This window comes from Armigeres subalbatus, unplaced genomic scaffold (assembly GCF_024139115.2).
Source record: "Armigeres subalbatus isolate Guangzhou_Male unplaced genomic scaffold, GZ_Asu_2 Contig1089, whole genome shotgun sequence".
Lineage (NCBI taxonomy): Eukaryota > Metazoa > Arthropoda > Insecta > Diptera > Culicidae > Armigeres > Armigeres subalbatus.
In genome coordinates, this window is record NW_026941834.1 from 111,356 (window position 1) to 127,811 (window position 16,456).

The 16,456-nt window shown below is 45.4% G+C and overlaps 2 protein-coding genes across 2 annotated transcripts; both read right to left on the minus strand.

Moving 5' to 3' along the window:
• Positions 1-12,443: 12,443 nt before the first annotated feature.
• On the minus strand, positions 12,444-12,980 carry LOC134202206 (uncharacterized). Its single transcript, XM_062677260.1, has one exon. The coding sequence runs from the start codon at positions 12,978-12,980 to the stop codon at positions 12,444-12,446; it is 537 nt and encodes a 178-aa protein (XP_062533244.1).
• A 1,636-nt stretch (positions 12,981-14,616) lies between these two features.
• Positions 14,617-15,162, minus strand: LOC134202207 (uncharacterized). The gene has a single exon (XM_062677261.1). It carries the CDS (start codon positions 15,160-15,162, stop codon positions 14,617-14,619), a length of 546 nt encoding a protein of 181 aa, XP_062533245.1.
• Between the last annotated feature and the right edge of the window lie 1,294 nt (positions 15,163-16,456).

Consider the following 16,456-nt stretch of genomic DNA (forward strand, 5'->3'; position numbering starts at 1 on the left):
CTGGACACCACTAGTTTTGCAGCAAATCAGCGAATGGGGATTCTCGGGCAACATACTGGCATTTGCTAGAAAATTCCACAAAAGAGCGAATTGAAATGCCATCGGAAATAAATCTTCCGAAATCTACCCCAAGGGTCGGTCCTGGCGGTCACCTTACTTTTAGTCGCCATGAACGGGATCTGTCGCTTCTAGCAACCCAACGTTTACGTCTTAATTTCTGCCGAGGACATCCTATAGGTCGTCGTTGGAAACACATCTGCACGCACTCGTATTAGAGCGTAATCCGCTGCAATAGCCGTCCTCCGTTGGGCCACCTCGGTAGGATTTAGCATGACCGCCAGCAAATGCGTACGCGGTAACGTATGTCGATGGAGGTATCAACTGTCAGGAGGACCGAGCATCAAATTGGGGGAGCACTCCATCCCCAAAAGTAAAATTGTTAAAGTACACATCGATCGTGGCCTCACATGTCTGCCTCTTTTCCGCTCCATCAAAGTCAACTACCGCACCAGAGTCAATTCAATCAAATTCTTTTCAAAGCTTCACAGGATCAGCAACAGGGGTATTCGTCTCCGCATTGGGATAGCCGTTATAGACAGCCGGCTTTTGTACGGTTGTGTTCGAATCGCCTCCGGTATCCTACCTTCCACACCTGCCTGCACCGAGACAGGCGTCTTGCCACTTCCCCACCGCCGTCTGGCTGCTGTATGCCTCAAGGCTGCTTTCTTCATCGCAACAACTGCCGGATATCACAGGATCCCTCTCCTTATTGAAGGGGACCTGATTCTGCGCGCGGTGGCTGGCGTCCGTTTGCCCCCAGTGCACAGTGGCCAGGATCCAATGGCATGGAGCCAGGAGCTGGCACTTCTCCATAGCCAACATAAGTCATTCCATCGCGAGACGTTTCAAAAGAGGAGACAATAAGGAGGCTCTTCGTAGGTCAGGGGCTGAGATGCCAAACACGGAATACAGGAACTATGAACATCGCTACACCGACAGCTCCATTTCGATGCAAGTGGTTGGCTTAAGAGTCACAGGTAGTAACCTAACAGTAACAAATAGTCTTCCTAAGCAATGCAGCATTTTTTCGGCAGTAACCACGGCCTTGCTTATCGCTGCCACTACACCCTCCGTCAAATCTATCATAATCCTGACTAACTCAAAGAGATCACTAAAGACACCCATGATTTCAGGACATTCTCGTCAATGTACAACAATCAACGACCTTCGCGTGGATCCCGGGACATTGTGGAGCACCAGTTAATGTTATAGCTGACAATATGGCTGGTGTCGGTCACCAACGCCTGCGTTTCACCACTTTGATTCTCCTGGATGACGCCAAAACCTGGATTAAAAAAATCGTCAGTTTTTGGGAGAAATCGTCAGGTTCGGGAGAACCAATGGGTGGCCTCCAATTCCACGCAGCTGCGGAAGATTAAGAAGTCAACAGCTCCCTGGAACGACATGCCCAGCCACAGGGATGAACAGATTAGAGATGGTCAAAATGGATCACTTCATTGAGCGGATCAGATCTGGAACATTCAGTCTGATAATCCAACTCAGAGCATAAAATATTCATTTTCATGAAGCACATTCACTCCGACTTTTGACATTCGTGTTTTGATTTTTCAAAACATAGAATGACTTACTAAGTTTACTTCTTCATAAATTCATTCAATTGATTACCACTGAGTATGGTAACTGCGGCCGAAAAAAACAAAATTAGCCTTACTAATTAATGATTTTGTGTGTGTTACTTCTACGTGAAGTTAAACGATTTACAATGATATGGAAATGCTAATGTCATCTTCCAAACTTAGACGTACATGTTCATGATAGAATTAGAGGCGAAAGTATAGAAATGATAGTTCCGTTAGGATACGGCAGGCATGTAGAATGTTTTTATAGAAGTCGATTTGAAAGCGAGCGGAGGGCAATATTTGTCATGGCACATATCGCACGACCTTCCTTCTGCCATGCTCCCGTATGAAGAGGGAGGGAAGAATATCAGTGTGGAAGCCAGAGGAGATATATCAGCTTTCACACTGATGTTCGAATAAGCACCAGTTTCCTATGATTGACCGGTCGAAGTCGGAGCTCCTTTGATTTTTTTTCCTCTGATATTTTTCGCAAATAATTTATTATCAAGAGAGTAGGACTCCATAAACGTCCCCAAATAGTACCAAATGATACAATAGTTCAACTCATCCGACTATTGTCACAACCAAACACACAAAGATGATGCACCGTTGCGTCTTGCATCACCGAAAAACTTCGATGTGAGCAAGATAACATCCCCGTGAGATGTCCACCACGGCACGCCCTTTGCTCTTTACAAGCGGGCTGCGGCGATGCGGCTGCTATCACGCCGCACTACCAAACACCATAAATAAAGAGGCGAAGAGCTATGGGTTTCTCATAAAAAGCGGTTGGATGTTAGACGTTTTCCTTTTTTCTAGGCGAACCACATTTTTTGAATTTCACAATCATATTTTATAAGCTTGCGCGCACCACGACACTGCGCACAGGTTAGCATTAGGGTACGACGACGGCATAAAAAAGTCACTATTTATACAAAAATTCATTGGTTTATATTTTCGTGGACCTTAAACTACATAAAAAGGGCAAACAAGTGAGTTTCTAGAGATCTAAAATAGTAAAAACGAAGATCAATTTGATCCGCTTTTCTCTGAACATATCGATCAGAAGAGTGTTATATGCCTTCAATATCAATGCCGAAAAGTTACTTGGAGTAAGACAAAATAAAAATAGTTCCACCCTAATCGACACGGGTAGGTGCTTCGAGATAGGCCGCGGGATGTTGCTGCGATGCGATGCGATGAACGACACGACCGGCAGAGCGCGATATGGCGAGTAGCCAGAGCTGCAGCCAGTGGGCAGATATTTCAGACGACTCCATGTCGTGCTGGGCCGTGCCACCTGTTGTTGCTGTTGGCGGTCGCAGGGTAGTGTGCACCACCGACCGCTCAACAGATTGGCATGATCAGTTGTAAACATCCAGTTTCATCGTGGTTGGTCGCATATTTGCTGCGTCTCAGTTTGACGACATATGCAGTTCTTCGGCGGCGAGCAGTTCTTCTCGGTTTAGCATTGGATGCCATCAACGGGTACTGGGACACTTCGTATATAAATTGAGTTTTAGGAACTAACAGTATTCATCAGAAATGTCTGGTTCCTATTTTCCATGTCAAATATCGCTCACTTTGGAAGCCGAAAATGGATTCCAAGAACCTACTTCAAATGTTATTGATGTGAGAATACGAATGATGCTTAATTAATATATGGAGCTCAAAACATAGTAAATTTGATTTGGTTGAATCCTAATTACACTCATATAGATAATGGTTCACAGTCACAGAGCAGAACGATCATTTGGATGTAACTCGTAGGTCGTGACTATTCAGGATTAATCGTTTTCGGTCTTGAGAATAGTAAAAGAAGGACTGAATCGAGTTTTGGAAATAAAAATTCGGAATTACAACAGATTTAATCGTTGGAAATATGTTGGGTTCAAACATATACGGCTGTGTTGATAAAAAAAATATTCAGGAACGGGTGGAGTTCGAAATTAATCAAAATGAACACTACGGGGTCGAGACTAAGATGAGTTCAAATTCAAGTTTGTAAAATGGGAAACTCAACCATCATTAAACCAGATGTGAGAAACATCCGGGTAATCCAACAAAACTGTGCGTCGCCAATCCGGTTATGATAAGATCAACCAACATATTGAATGCTCGATTCACGCTGGGATGTCACAAACTCTTTGACGTAGGATTACGTCCTTCAGGAAAATAGAGGGATCATTCTGCAGGTTCAAATTTGAGACTGTCACGAAAAGTGGTTAGAATGTATGGGCTAATAACATTGCCATCTTTCATCCGATTTTGGATAATTTGGTATCAATCAATCGACAACCGGCAACAGGAGGCGGACGGCGATCTGAATCTCGCGTTTAGCGTTTGCTGTAGTGCGCAAGACGGGAGGCGTCGTCCACGATACGCTCGAAGATGTTGTTTATGATGATGCACATCGATTTCGACGTTTTTCGGTGCTTCGTTCTGGACATTCTCCCAATATCTACAACTTAAAGTGAGTTAAAAGTATTACTATTCTAAATGATGTCTTGACTTATGTAATAGGAACTTGGTCATATTTGAACATGATGGAATAGTGTCCGGTACTCAGGGTAACTTTTCTGAACCATGAAAGTTTTCACCGCAATACGTCATCAAAATACATCATCGAAAAACTAATTCGAATGATCAAATAGAGTTTGTATAAATCATCAAAGATCATAGTTTGTGTATATGGTATAAAAGTATACATAGTTTAATGAAGAGAATTTCGTTAAGTGGCTTATGTGTCCGGCACTGGGAGATCACCCCTTAATAGTAGGAACGCCTAGCACTCAGAACGATCACCAAAATGTTTTGATCTGCGTTGTGCGAATAAGTAAATTTATTAACAAATACAGAACGATCACGCAATGTGATTCTAAATATTTTGTTCTGCGTTGAATGAGTGAATAAATTATTTAGTAAATTAAATATTACTGCGCGTCCGATCGTGTTTCCTATAATAAGCAGAACGATCGCGTGATCATTGAGATATTTGGCTCTGCGTTGTGCGGGTAATTAAATTAATTAAAAAATAAAAATCTAGTGCGTGTTCAATCGTGTTTGTATTAGTGTGCAGCGCGATCGCGCGATCATCGAAATATTTTGTTCTGCTATGTGCGGTTGATAAGTCTATTAATAAGTGTGCGTTCGATTGAGTTTTTGTTTAAACTTCATCAAACTACACGCTACACGCGGCAAACCGTTTATCAAAACGAACCCTGCTACAATACCTACCCCATGTATCCAACGACCCACTGATTTCTCTTGGAAGTGCAGATGACTCGTCGGCTTCCATCAAAGCGAGTATAACGTCAACATTCTCCTACCCATTCCTTAATTGACCTGCATTCGGACACGGCCGGCGCTGGTATTGCTTAATATATGGGTCACCAGTTTTTACATATTGAAGATGATGCTAGTCCCAAACATCATCTCTTGGTTCTCTGTGTAATTTCAGCTGACCGGAGTAGCAACCGTGGGCAGTCAATCATGCTCATGCTTATACCCATGCTTCGTTCTGGACGTTCTGCCAATCGGTCGCGAAAACTAGTAGTAGTAAAATTCTTCTTTATTTAAAACATTTTTTGTTCTACAATCATTTTATACATGTACAGTGATCGGCCGGCTTGGCCCTCCAACTTCAATTTCAATTATTGTTATTATTATTATTATTATGCTATTACTTAATTTTTAAAATATAATGTATCATGACGGCCTTCAGGAGGCGCTAGTGTTTTTTAAAATTTGATAACCTAACTACTATGTACACTAATATTTACAATAAGAATTTGATAACCTAGATTGGAACTAGCGCCCTAAGCGCTTGTTGGTCCGAGTGCAAGCAACGGACCCTAAACTTTTCTTTACACTCACCAAAGCGTTCATGTAAGGTTTTTATTCCGGCCAGACGGTGGACCTCGGATGTTCTTGTCCTGGGAGGGGTGTTGAGGATCATCCTCAGGAATTTGTTTTGGACCCGCTGAAGTTTGAGGTGGTGGGTTTTAGCGCAGCTCTCCCAGACCGGCATGCCGTATTCGATCACAGGTAGGATGATTTGCTTGTAGACAGCAAGCTTATTTTTCAGCGACAATGACGACCGGCGGTTGATCAAAGGGTACAGTAGTTTCAACAAGACGTTACACTTTGTCACCGTTTTGTCAACCTGTTGCCTGAAAATAAGCTTGCTGTCGAGGGTCAAGCCAAGGTAGTCGGCCTCATTGGCCCATTCCACAGTCGTGCCATTGAGGATGATTTTACAGTCCCCAGGCGGAATAAGTTTAGGGGATTTGGAGTGGGGGAAAATGATGACCTGGGTCTTCGCCGCGTTGATACAGATCTTCCAGCTGGTGAGGTACTCTGTCAGGGCATCCAGGCCTCGTTGGAGTTTTGCCACTAGCGCTCTGATCACTCTACCGTTGTAGACTATGGATGTGTCATCTGCGAACAGAGACAGAATGCCGCCTTCTGGAGGTTCTGGCATGTCGGAGGTGAACAGATTGAAAAGCAGGGGCCCGAGGATACTGCCCTGGGGAACGCCTGCGACGATGTTGTGCGCATTGGAACTCGCTCCGCTGATTGAGACCCGGAATGTCCTTGCCGACAGGTAATTGTTGATGATTTTCACCAGGTAGCTGGGAAGATTGTAGCGTTGTAGTTTGTACACCAGGCCATCATGCCATACATTGTCAAATGCCTTCTCGACATCGAGTAAGGCCATGGCGGACGTTTTTGAGACAAACTTGTTCCGTCTGAGGACGTTGGTAACTCGGGTCAGTTGGTGTACAGTTGACCGACCGCGTCGGAAACCAAACTGTTCCTCGAGTAAGATGTTGAGATTATCGGCAGACTCAAGTAACCGATGATGAATAGCTTTTTCGAATAGCTTGGATAACCCTGAGAGAAGGCTGATGGGTCGATAACTTTTGGGGGAGGAAGGATCCTTTCCAGGCTTCCGGATGGGATGACTTTCGCTGACTTCCAGGACGATGGGAAGTAGCTGAGCCGGAGACACTGATTAAAGATCAGCGAGAGGTGCTCAAAGAACGGAGCACTCATGTGTTTGAGCTCGAGATTCAGGATGCTGTCGAAGCCTGGGGCCTTCATGTTCTTCGACGATTTGATATAGGCCGTCAATTCGCCAGCTGAGATCTCCAACTCCTCCGAGAAGTCGTTGGGAATCAAATGGATGTTGTTAGCATGCTCGTTGACGGCTGCTTCGTGTGGACTGACGATGTTCTGCCCAAGATTGTGTGAGCTGACGAAGTGACGACCTATTTCAGCGACCTTCTCTGCAGGAGTTATCAAGCGATCCTTAGAGCCATTATTGTCTAGTGGGATCAAAGGTGGAATGGGCCGAGGCTTGGATTTTAGAATTTTGGTCATTTTCCAGAACGGCTTAGCATAATCTGGGAGAATGCGGATCTTATTCGAGAAGTCGTTATTTTTGAGGTCCACCATTCTGGCCTTGATAATTTTTGTGATTCGATTGCAGCGTGTTTTAAGCTCAGGCAGTCCAGTACGCTGAAACTGCCTGCGAGTGACATTCCGCAATCGAATCAAATCTTTGGTGAGTGTATCGATGTTTAAGGAGTTGCTTACCTGTCGAGCCGTCGGTACGTGTTGCTCTCGGGCCGCCGTGATCGCCTCCTCGATAGCGCACAGCTGGCGGTCGATACTTTCCGGCGTCTCCGGACGCACCTCGTAGTCGACGGTGTTATCGACGCACTGCTGGAACCGCTGCCATTTCACTCGGTGGTAGTTCCGCCGTAGCTGCTGGTGCCGGTTGACCGAGGAGCCCAGTTCCGCCACCACTGGATAGTGATCCGAACTGAGCTCCTGGTATACAACCGGCTGCGAGACGTGGTCACTCAGGTTTGTTATGTAGAGGTCGAGCGTTGCGTGGGCACCGGACCGACTCAGCCGAGTGGGGGAATCCGGGCTCAGGATCGTGTAGTGGCCTTCCTCCATGTCGTTGCTCCAAATGGTGCCGTTTCGATTGCCGCGACTGTTGCCCCAGGCTTGATGTTTGGCATTCAAGTCGCCGGCAATGATATACTGGCCTTGCCTCCGCGTCAGCTTGACGATGTCCCTCCGAAGGGCAGCCGATGATCCATCGCCGGCTTTGGCCTGCGTTGGACAGTACGCCGCGATGAGCGCGATTGTGCCGACCGAAGTGGTGATTTCGACACCGATGGCCTCGATGACACTGAGCTGGAAGCTTGGAAGCAGACGACAGTTGATGTTGTAGCGAAGAGCGATGGCCACACCACCTCCCCTGGTCGGCCGGTCGAGTCGCACAATGCGGAAGTCCGGGATGTTGACGTTCACCTCCGATTTTAGGTGTGTTTCGGTGATGAACGCCACGTCTATTTCCTTCTCCTCAAGGAAATCCTTCAGCTCAATTATTTTGCCCTTGAGCGAGCAAGCGTTCCAGTTGACCAGGCCCACCCTAGCAGCCATTTTCGATGATGAACATGCCAAGAGTGAAGACCTGGTCGAAGCGGGTTTTGCAGCCGCGCAGTCGAGTGGCGAGCTGCGCGAAGATCGGCAACAGTTGTTCCGGAGTGTACAGTGGAGCAGATTCTTCCGATGGGACGGCTTCGTTCTCCGACTGCCGACGGAACCCAGGAGGAGGGAGCGGGGGCCATTCGCTGGTGGATGGTGCCGACGATGTTGGAGCTTGGACCGATGCCGCTGCCGCTGCCGCTGCCAGTCGCTTGTGCGGCTGTAGCGGTGGGAGTAACGGAATCACACGACGGGGAGCCGGGATGGCTGGAAAGTTCACCTCGTTGATTACGGGAACACGGTTCTTATTCGGAATAGTCCTGGTGGAAGCCTTCTTCCGGATTTCCAGGTACTCGGCTCGCTTTGGGCAGCCCTTTGTGGTGGCCCGATGTTTGTCGCCACAGTTGGCGCACTTGGGATCGGCCACCTCCATTTTGTCGCACTCGTCCGTCGGATGGGGTTCGCCACACTTGTTGCAGCGCGGCTTCATGCGGCAGTTCCTGGTGCCGTGCCCGAAATTGAAGCAGTTGGTGCATTGCGTGACATCGCGGTGCACTGGCCTATATCGCTCCCAGTCAACGACGTTGTAATTTATAACGCCAACCAGCTTCAGGTCCTTCCAGGTAGTGGAGCCGTGCTCCAGATGGATCAGGTAAAGCTGGTCGCGATATCTCCTCGCCTTGTCGTGACGAGCGATCTTGTGGACGGCTACTGGCTTCAGTCCGCAACTTTCAAGCTCTGCTTGGAGCTCTTCCACCTTCATGTCGTGAAGTCCTCGCAGCAAAGCCTTGTGCGGCTTCGTGCCGGGGTGGTCATGAGTGTAGTACTCATACTTGTGGACCTCGAGGAACTCCACGACGGATTGATGATGGTCCCTGTTGGCCGGCATCACTTTCACGCCCTCGCTGCAGAGCCGAAAAGTACATTTCAGCCCCTTAGCGATCAGCTGGCGAATTTTTGGGCGTAAATCCGGCGGATCGCCCTTTACAAACACGGGCGGGCATTTCTCCTTCCGCTCCGGTTGCACCTGCGGCAGCTGCGATTGCTGCTTCTTCATCTTTTTCGGCGGATTGCCGGCGTCATCAAGCGGCAACGGCGAGAACACGTTGCTCTGCAAAAGCTGCTTGGAGGGGTTACCCGCGCCTCCAAGAGCAGTGCGCTTAGGCACTTTTCCAGCGACCGAATCGGCCACCGAGTCTCCCATGACGGGTCCGGGAGAAAATAACGCCAACGCGACAAGCGAAAACGTAAACAGCGAACGAACGAGAAAAAACACTTCGAAAAAATGCGCGAGCAAAAAACACGTCCGTACGTGTTGCTGTCTCGAACTGGAATGGGTCGCGAAAACTGAACCGCAGCTTGCCAGTAACCGATATCAATTGAGAGCGAGGCCTCGCCCCTTCGGTGGCTGGTACCGTTGGTGTCGGCACGTTAGCTCCGCCTATCGTTCGTTAAATGCCAGTGCACCCGTGCAAAACCAGGGTCAATGCATTTTCTTCAAAGTGCAAATCATAATCGCTTGGCGGGGGAGACGCTGCGAACGCATAGAAGGAGTCTATCACATTTCTGCGGCAATTCATCGTGTTGTTAACGTTGGCGTCAGTAGTAATGAAGTGAAATTTTTCCTAGATTCTGATTTAAGTTTTGTTGCACATTATTTTGCACAAGGGAAGATTGAGCCGTGACAAATATTTTGCACATTATATTCGCATGACGATAGCACAACTTTCCGTCGATAGCAACACAAGCACTCATCGTTGGAAAACGCTACAAAATAACGTCCAACGCGTGTCAGATACAAATCATCGAGTAGCAAATCTAGGCATCAGTAACAGTCAGGTAAAATTTTCTCGCAACAGCAACAAATCCAAAATGTTTCAGGATTTTGGTTTTGTTTCTGTTAGTGATTGGAAAAACCTATAGAAAGTTGATCCGAGGAGAATTTTCTTCAAAATGCAAACCACAATTACCAGATGACTGCTGCAGTTCATCACAACGATGGCATCGGTAATGGTCCCAGCTGCTTACCGCCAGCTTAAGTAAAGATATTGATTTTTTTTTAAATTGAATGCGCTGCAATTTACGTAATCCTTCGTCCATTTGTCATACATCCTTCTACTTTTTTCATTTTTGCGACGACTAAAACACGCACTGTTTAGGCTCGATGACTACTGTAAATTATCGACTCGAGGGTCACTTTGGACTTATTTTATTTTTTCAAAAATTCAAACAAAAAAATACAAACTTGTAAAAGAAAGTTCCCATCCAACTATCAAGAAGACACCGGAATGCTGCACCGGAATCTCCGCAATTCTGTTGTACACGCCTTTGCAATTACACTGGCATGTGCATTCAAGCTTAATTAGGTTATCCCGAATAACAGGTCATGTTCTCATTTACCTTGTGGGTACGAGATTCCGAGATGTTGGATCGCATCTTCGATCTTTTATAACAGGCAGGGTATAAATGTTCCATCAATCGATCGTCGGAGTGACCGTAACAGTGTTCTCCAAACTTCCTTCCATCTTACGACGTTGTATACGTCGGATGTCTACAACGTCTTGGAGGTCATTTGCTCATGAAGGTAGTCATCTTTTAGGCCGGTTTTCATTGAGGTTTGTTACGACGCACTGTCGCTCATTAAGTTGAGGGTGTTCAAACGCTTTGATGGCGGTACCATCGATCATCATATTTGCGCCAGGAGTTCAAAACGTACCATATGCCATGATTCGCATTAAAGAGTCTATCAATGCTTGTTCCCAAATACTTCTCTACTATGGACTAACAAAGGATCCCGTGCATTGAAGCATTAGTTGCCTCAGTACTGAGATACAGCAGAAACATTGCGGTACCATCTGAATCCATATACGGTGTTGTCCAGAAAATACTCCGCTAATCCAGTTTGTGCTGCCACTGCGATCTGTAAGATCTCATAGGCGACGTATTGGACACTCGCCTACGTCATGCTTACAAAAACTGTTCAATGGTGTTTGAAGTTTGTAGACGACTCCGTAGTTCGCGGGTTGACGGGCTAACAGATTTGGTTAGAATCACTAAGCATTAAGCACTGTGTTAAAACGGTAGTCTATCGGCACTAAACAGTCTATAGATAAGGTTCTTTCTACAAATCATTCCACTCCTTTTGCACATTCGAATTAAACAAATCCTTTTTATTTCCAAACAGATAGGCGATTCTGAACACGTTGTATATTTATGCGAGATCGTTTGGCTACTAACTATATTGATCACTAAATTAATGATTTCGTGTGTGTTACTTCTACGTGAAGTTAAACGAATTACAATGATATGGAAATGCTAATATCATCTTCCAAACTTGGACGTACATGTTCATGATAGAATTAGAGGCGAAAGTATAGAATTTATAGTTCCGTTAGGATACGGCAGGCATGAAGAATGTTTTTATAGAAGTCGATTTGAAAGCGAGCGGAGGGCAATATTTGTGATGGCACATATCACACGATGCATAAAACAATAAAAACATTCTTCATGCCTGCCGTATCCTAACGGAACTATCAATTCTATACTTTTGCCTCTAATTCTATCATGAACATGTACGTCCAAGTTTGTAAGATGATATTAGCATTTCCATATCATTATATTGATCAAAAAACACTATATATACATGTTGCATATATACACTAACTATACATGTTGTTTTTAAGACCTATACACCTAACGTTCGTGTTGATATTTGTGTTGTGCGAAATTCGATGTTATCAATGTTATCAGTATCGTATGCATGATTTAGGAGTGTTCAAGTATAATGTTTTAAGTTTAACAGATTTAATTTTACCTATTTATTCTTAATTTTAAGTTTTAATTCATTGTGTTTGTCTTATATTTTGTACTTAAGATTAATTCATTTGGTAATTCAATTTTCTGGGATAATAGTGAACATTACCGGCCCTCTTGAACTGGCTTCAATTAACAAAAAAGTATGCTATACTTCGCATGTAGTTAGGTTCCTTACACTTAAGAATTTAAATTCGATGGCAACACTGAAGTTCTGCGATCCATATCATCAGTTGGTAGTGGACATATGCGGTTGACTGCCCGCTTGTATACTCCATTCGCCGTCGTCACCGTAACAACTCGTACTACCCCGTCTGAGCCTGGGTGCAAGCTGATGATCCTCGCCAGCGGCCAGTAAAGTGGTGGCAGGTTGTCTTCTCGCAGTACAACAATTTTACCGACCTCGATTAAGTTGATCGACAAGTCCTTCGTAACAACCTGCAGCTGCGTAAGGTATTGCTTACTCCATCGCTGTCCAAAGTTCTAGAACATGTGCTGGGTTTGCTTGTAGTGGTCAAGACGGTTTGTGGGAATGTTCGTCAGATTGGACTCAGGAAGAGCTTTCATGACTGAACCAATTAAGAAATGAGCGGGGGTAAGGGCTTCGAATTCAGTGGGGTCATCGGATAGAGGCGACAGAGGTCTGGAGTTCAGTGTAACGGTGATTTGCACCAACAGTGTGGTGAAGTCTTCGTAAGACAATTTATGCAGACCGACTACTTTTTTCAGAGCAGTTTTTACGGAGCGCACTGCGGCCTCCCATAATCCTCCAAAGTTGGGAGCGCGCGGGGGAATGAACTGCCATTTTATGCCCTGTTGAGAGAGTTCCTTGCTGATGACAGAGTAACTGAGCGGCTTGTTCAGCATATCGTATAGTGCTTTCAATTCATTGCGGGCCCCAGAAAAGTTTTTGGCATTGTCCGAATGCATTTCGGACGGTATTCCACGGTAGCCGATGAACCTGCGTAAGGCAGAGAGGAAACTAGCCGTAGACAGGTCGCCAGCAACTTCGAGGTGCATTGCTTTGGTCGAAAAGCAAACGAACACCGCAATATACACTTTCGGTGCAGCAGTGTTTCGACGAGGAGGTTTCAACCAAAATGGTCCGCAATAATCAACGCCTGTGATCAGAAATGGACGTCCTGGACGAACGTGGCCCGCCGGTAGCTGCCCTTATGGGCTGTTGGATTGGCGTTGGATTGATTCGAAAACATTTGACGCACTTGCGAGGCACTGCATTGATGACACTTCCGTGTATAGGCCAAAACTGCTGTCGTATTTCAGCCAATGTGAGCTGAGGACCGCAGTGAAAGTTTTGGGAATGGAAGAACTGTACGACAAGGTCAGTGAAAGGGTGGTGATTCGGTAATACAGCGGGATGTCTAGCCGTATAGTGTTCATTCGAAAAACGTAAGCGACCACCAACTCTGATAGTTCCGTCGTTGTCAAGGAAAGGAGAGAGTCTTTTCAGGCTCGATTTGTGATGGATTCGCTGTTGTCGTTGCAACACTTTGATCTCCTCCGGAAATCGTTCCTTCTGAGCGATGCGAGTTAAAACCATCTTTGCCGATTGTATTTCTTCAGGATACAAAGCAATAGAAATGTTTCTATCGTTAACATTGCGACAGTTGTGAGCAAAACAACGACAGTAGGCGACGACACGAATTAAAGAAGGTAATGATGAACGCAAGCTGAATAACTCATTGGATGGTTCGGCGACTTTGATCATGTGCACCACCTTACGAATCTCCAACTGTTCTTCTACTGGAATGCAGTCTTCGCCAGAATTAGGCCACTCTTCCTCGTCGTTACGCAGCCATCTAGGCCCTTGTTTCCACAATTGACTATTAAGAAAATCGCTGACCGCGAGTTCCAGCCTGGGCAATGTCAGTCTCTTGAGCGGCGCAACGCGCGATTTCGAAGAGAGCAGCTCGATCCGTACGCTTTCGCTGCATTCGTCGTGCGGACGTATAAACATGCACCGGAGGCTAGGATAGAAGCATCAGCGAAGCAGTGGAATTGAATATCAGTCCAATTAGAAACAAAAGCGAACATGCTGATCCGCAATTCAGAAATATCACCTAGTTGCGCGTGAGACTGCTTCCATTTCTCGTTAATCTCGACGGGAACTGCTGCATCCCATCCTGTATTGAGCAAAGCAAGCTCTTGCATCATTATTTTTGCAGAAACGATCACCGGCGATATTAATCCCAGTGGAGATCGAAGAGCTTGACTATCGAAGGCAGGATGCTTCTTCTCGTCCAAGCTTGCTCGTTGTCTATGATGTCATAAAAAAATCGTAATTGATCTGCCCCGGGCTCCCAGATGATTCCTAAGGCCTTCACTTTCTCGTCCGGGCCTATTTCGAAAGAAAGCGATAAGTTGGTTCCAAGTTGCTCGGCCGGTATGCCTGCCAGAACTTCTGACCGATTGGAACACCATTTGCGCAAAGCAAAACGGCCTTTCATCATCAGCATATCGAGGTTTCTTTGGAGTTGGATTGCCTCGTCTATGCTGGATGCTCCACCGATGTAGTCATCTACATAAAAATCGTGAAGTATAGCTTCAACGGCATCTGGATAATTTGCTCCTTCATCGGCTGCTAGTTGATGCAGAGCACGAATCGCCAAGAATGAAGAAGGCGTTAAGCCATAAGTTACTGTTGAAAGCTCAAAAACCGTTCGTCCGGAGAAAATCGGAAGAAGATGCGCTGCAATCTGGTGTCTTCAGCATGTACTTGCACCTGCCTGTACATCTTTTCAATATCTGCAACTAATGCCACCTCGTACTTCCGAAACCGAACAAGCAGGCTTAGAAGTTCATCTTGAACTATGGGACCCTTTAGAAGAGCGTCGTTCAATGAATAGCCACTGTCCGTGCTAGCTGATCCGTCAAAAACAACGCGAACCTTTGTTGTAGTGCTTGATTCTTTCAGCACCGCGTGATGCGGCAAGTAGTAGACCTTTCTAGAGCTTTCCGATGCTGTCTCTTTCAGGAGTTCCTCTGGGCTAACCTCCCTCATATGCCCTAGATCCAGATATTCTTGCATGAATGCATTGTATTGCAGACGCTTATCTGCATTCCATCCCAGCTGTTGCTCTAATTTTCGATATCTTGATAAAGCCATCGCACGAGATTCACCCAACATTTGCTCGATGTTCACGTGTTTCGGTAGCCGTACTACATATCGACCGTCCTCCATGCGGCTGAAAGTCCGTACGAAATGCTCTTCACTGTCATGTTCCTCCTTTGTTCAAGGTAACCGCTCCTCATTGCACTCGATCTCCCAGAACTTGCACAACTGTGCTTGCAAATTGTCAGGAGCCGCCGCTACACAGCAACTTACTGCCGTCCTCTGAGTTTCGGAAACTTTCCCCGTAGCCATTATCCTTCAAATGTTGTAACAGGATTATATCATAATATGATTTGAAAAAATGCTTAACACCCAATTGCCCAACAGTAGGCAATTAAAATAGATGTAGCAAAGTCTCCCAGCCATAGATAGCACAACGCTGATATAATTTGAGAAGGTTGCCTTAGTTGTAATGTTGTTAGTTTCATGTTCTTGAAAAATATTCTTGTTCGAACAAAAACAAAAATTTCTGATTGTTGATTACAATCTGGAGACCTATCACGACCTGTAAAACTTCCAACTGAACAGAAACAATATATTTTGTATCTGATTCTGTTATAAATTTCTATCGAAATATGTTATTTTTATGATAAAGTTGTAACAAAATTTGATAGTTTTTTGTTTCCAGTAGTGTAGTTTTTGATAGAAATTTATATATTTTAACAACATCCTGCACCATGTTTCTATCAAATTTTGTTATAAAAATTTAGTATAACTTAATAACATAGGTTGATATAATTTTGATATGACCTTCTAGTCGGGATGGGTATTTGCACCGACGGTAAGTTCGATGTCACTTTCTGAAGAACAAGTAACTCCATTCCTACGGAGAAGTCTTGACTGCGAGAACTGACTAGAGTGTTAACTAAATATCTCGCTCGTGTCTCCGCTTCTCCTACACCACAAATTGGCACGCTTATTGTTCGACGTTTCAAGCTTAGCATCTGGCATAACCGCTCGCTGATAATATTAACTTGAGATCCGCTGTCTAGCAACGCTCGAGCCAAATGTTTCCTTCCATGTTGATCCCGAATTACCAGCACCACTGTAGACAATAGTACGCTTGAAATGCTTCCGCCCTTGGTCCCTACATTGTATGTACCAACCGCTCCTTGATCGCCTTCGTCTTCAGATCCTACATCGTTGGCCGCCACATTGGATGTAACCGTTTTTGCCTTTCTCGTACAACAAAGTTGTACCGAAAGGCTATCATTTCACTCCAAAATCTAACTTTTTATAGAAGTCTCGGAGACCCATGATGTTATATACCAATCGACTCAGCTCGTCGAACTGAACTATACTATTCCCACAGTCTCGGCAGCTGAACTTTGATGCGCAATTCCGTACCCAATGTCCAGACTTC

What these genes read in the sequence shown, in the direction of transcription:
- LOC134202207 (XM_062677261.1), bottom strand. Translation starts at nt 15,162, where the DNA reads ATGGAGGACGGTCGATATGTAGTACGGCTACCGAAACACGTGAACATC.
- LOC134202206 (XM_062677260.1), bottom strand. Translation starts at nt 12,980, where the DNA reads ATGCACCTCGAAGTTGCTGGCGACCTGTCTACGGCTAGTTTCCTCTCT.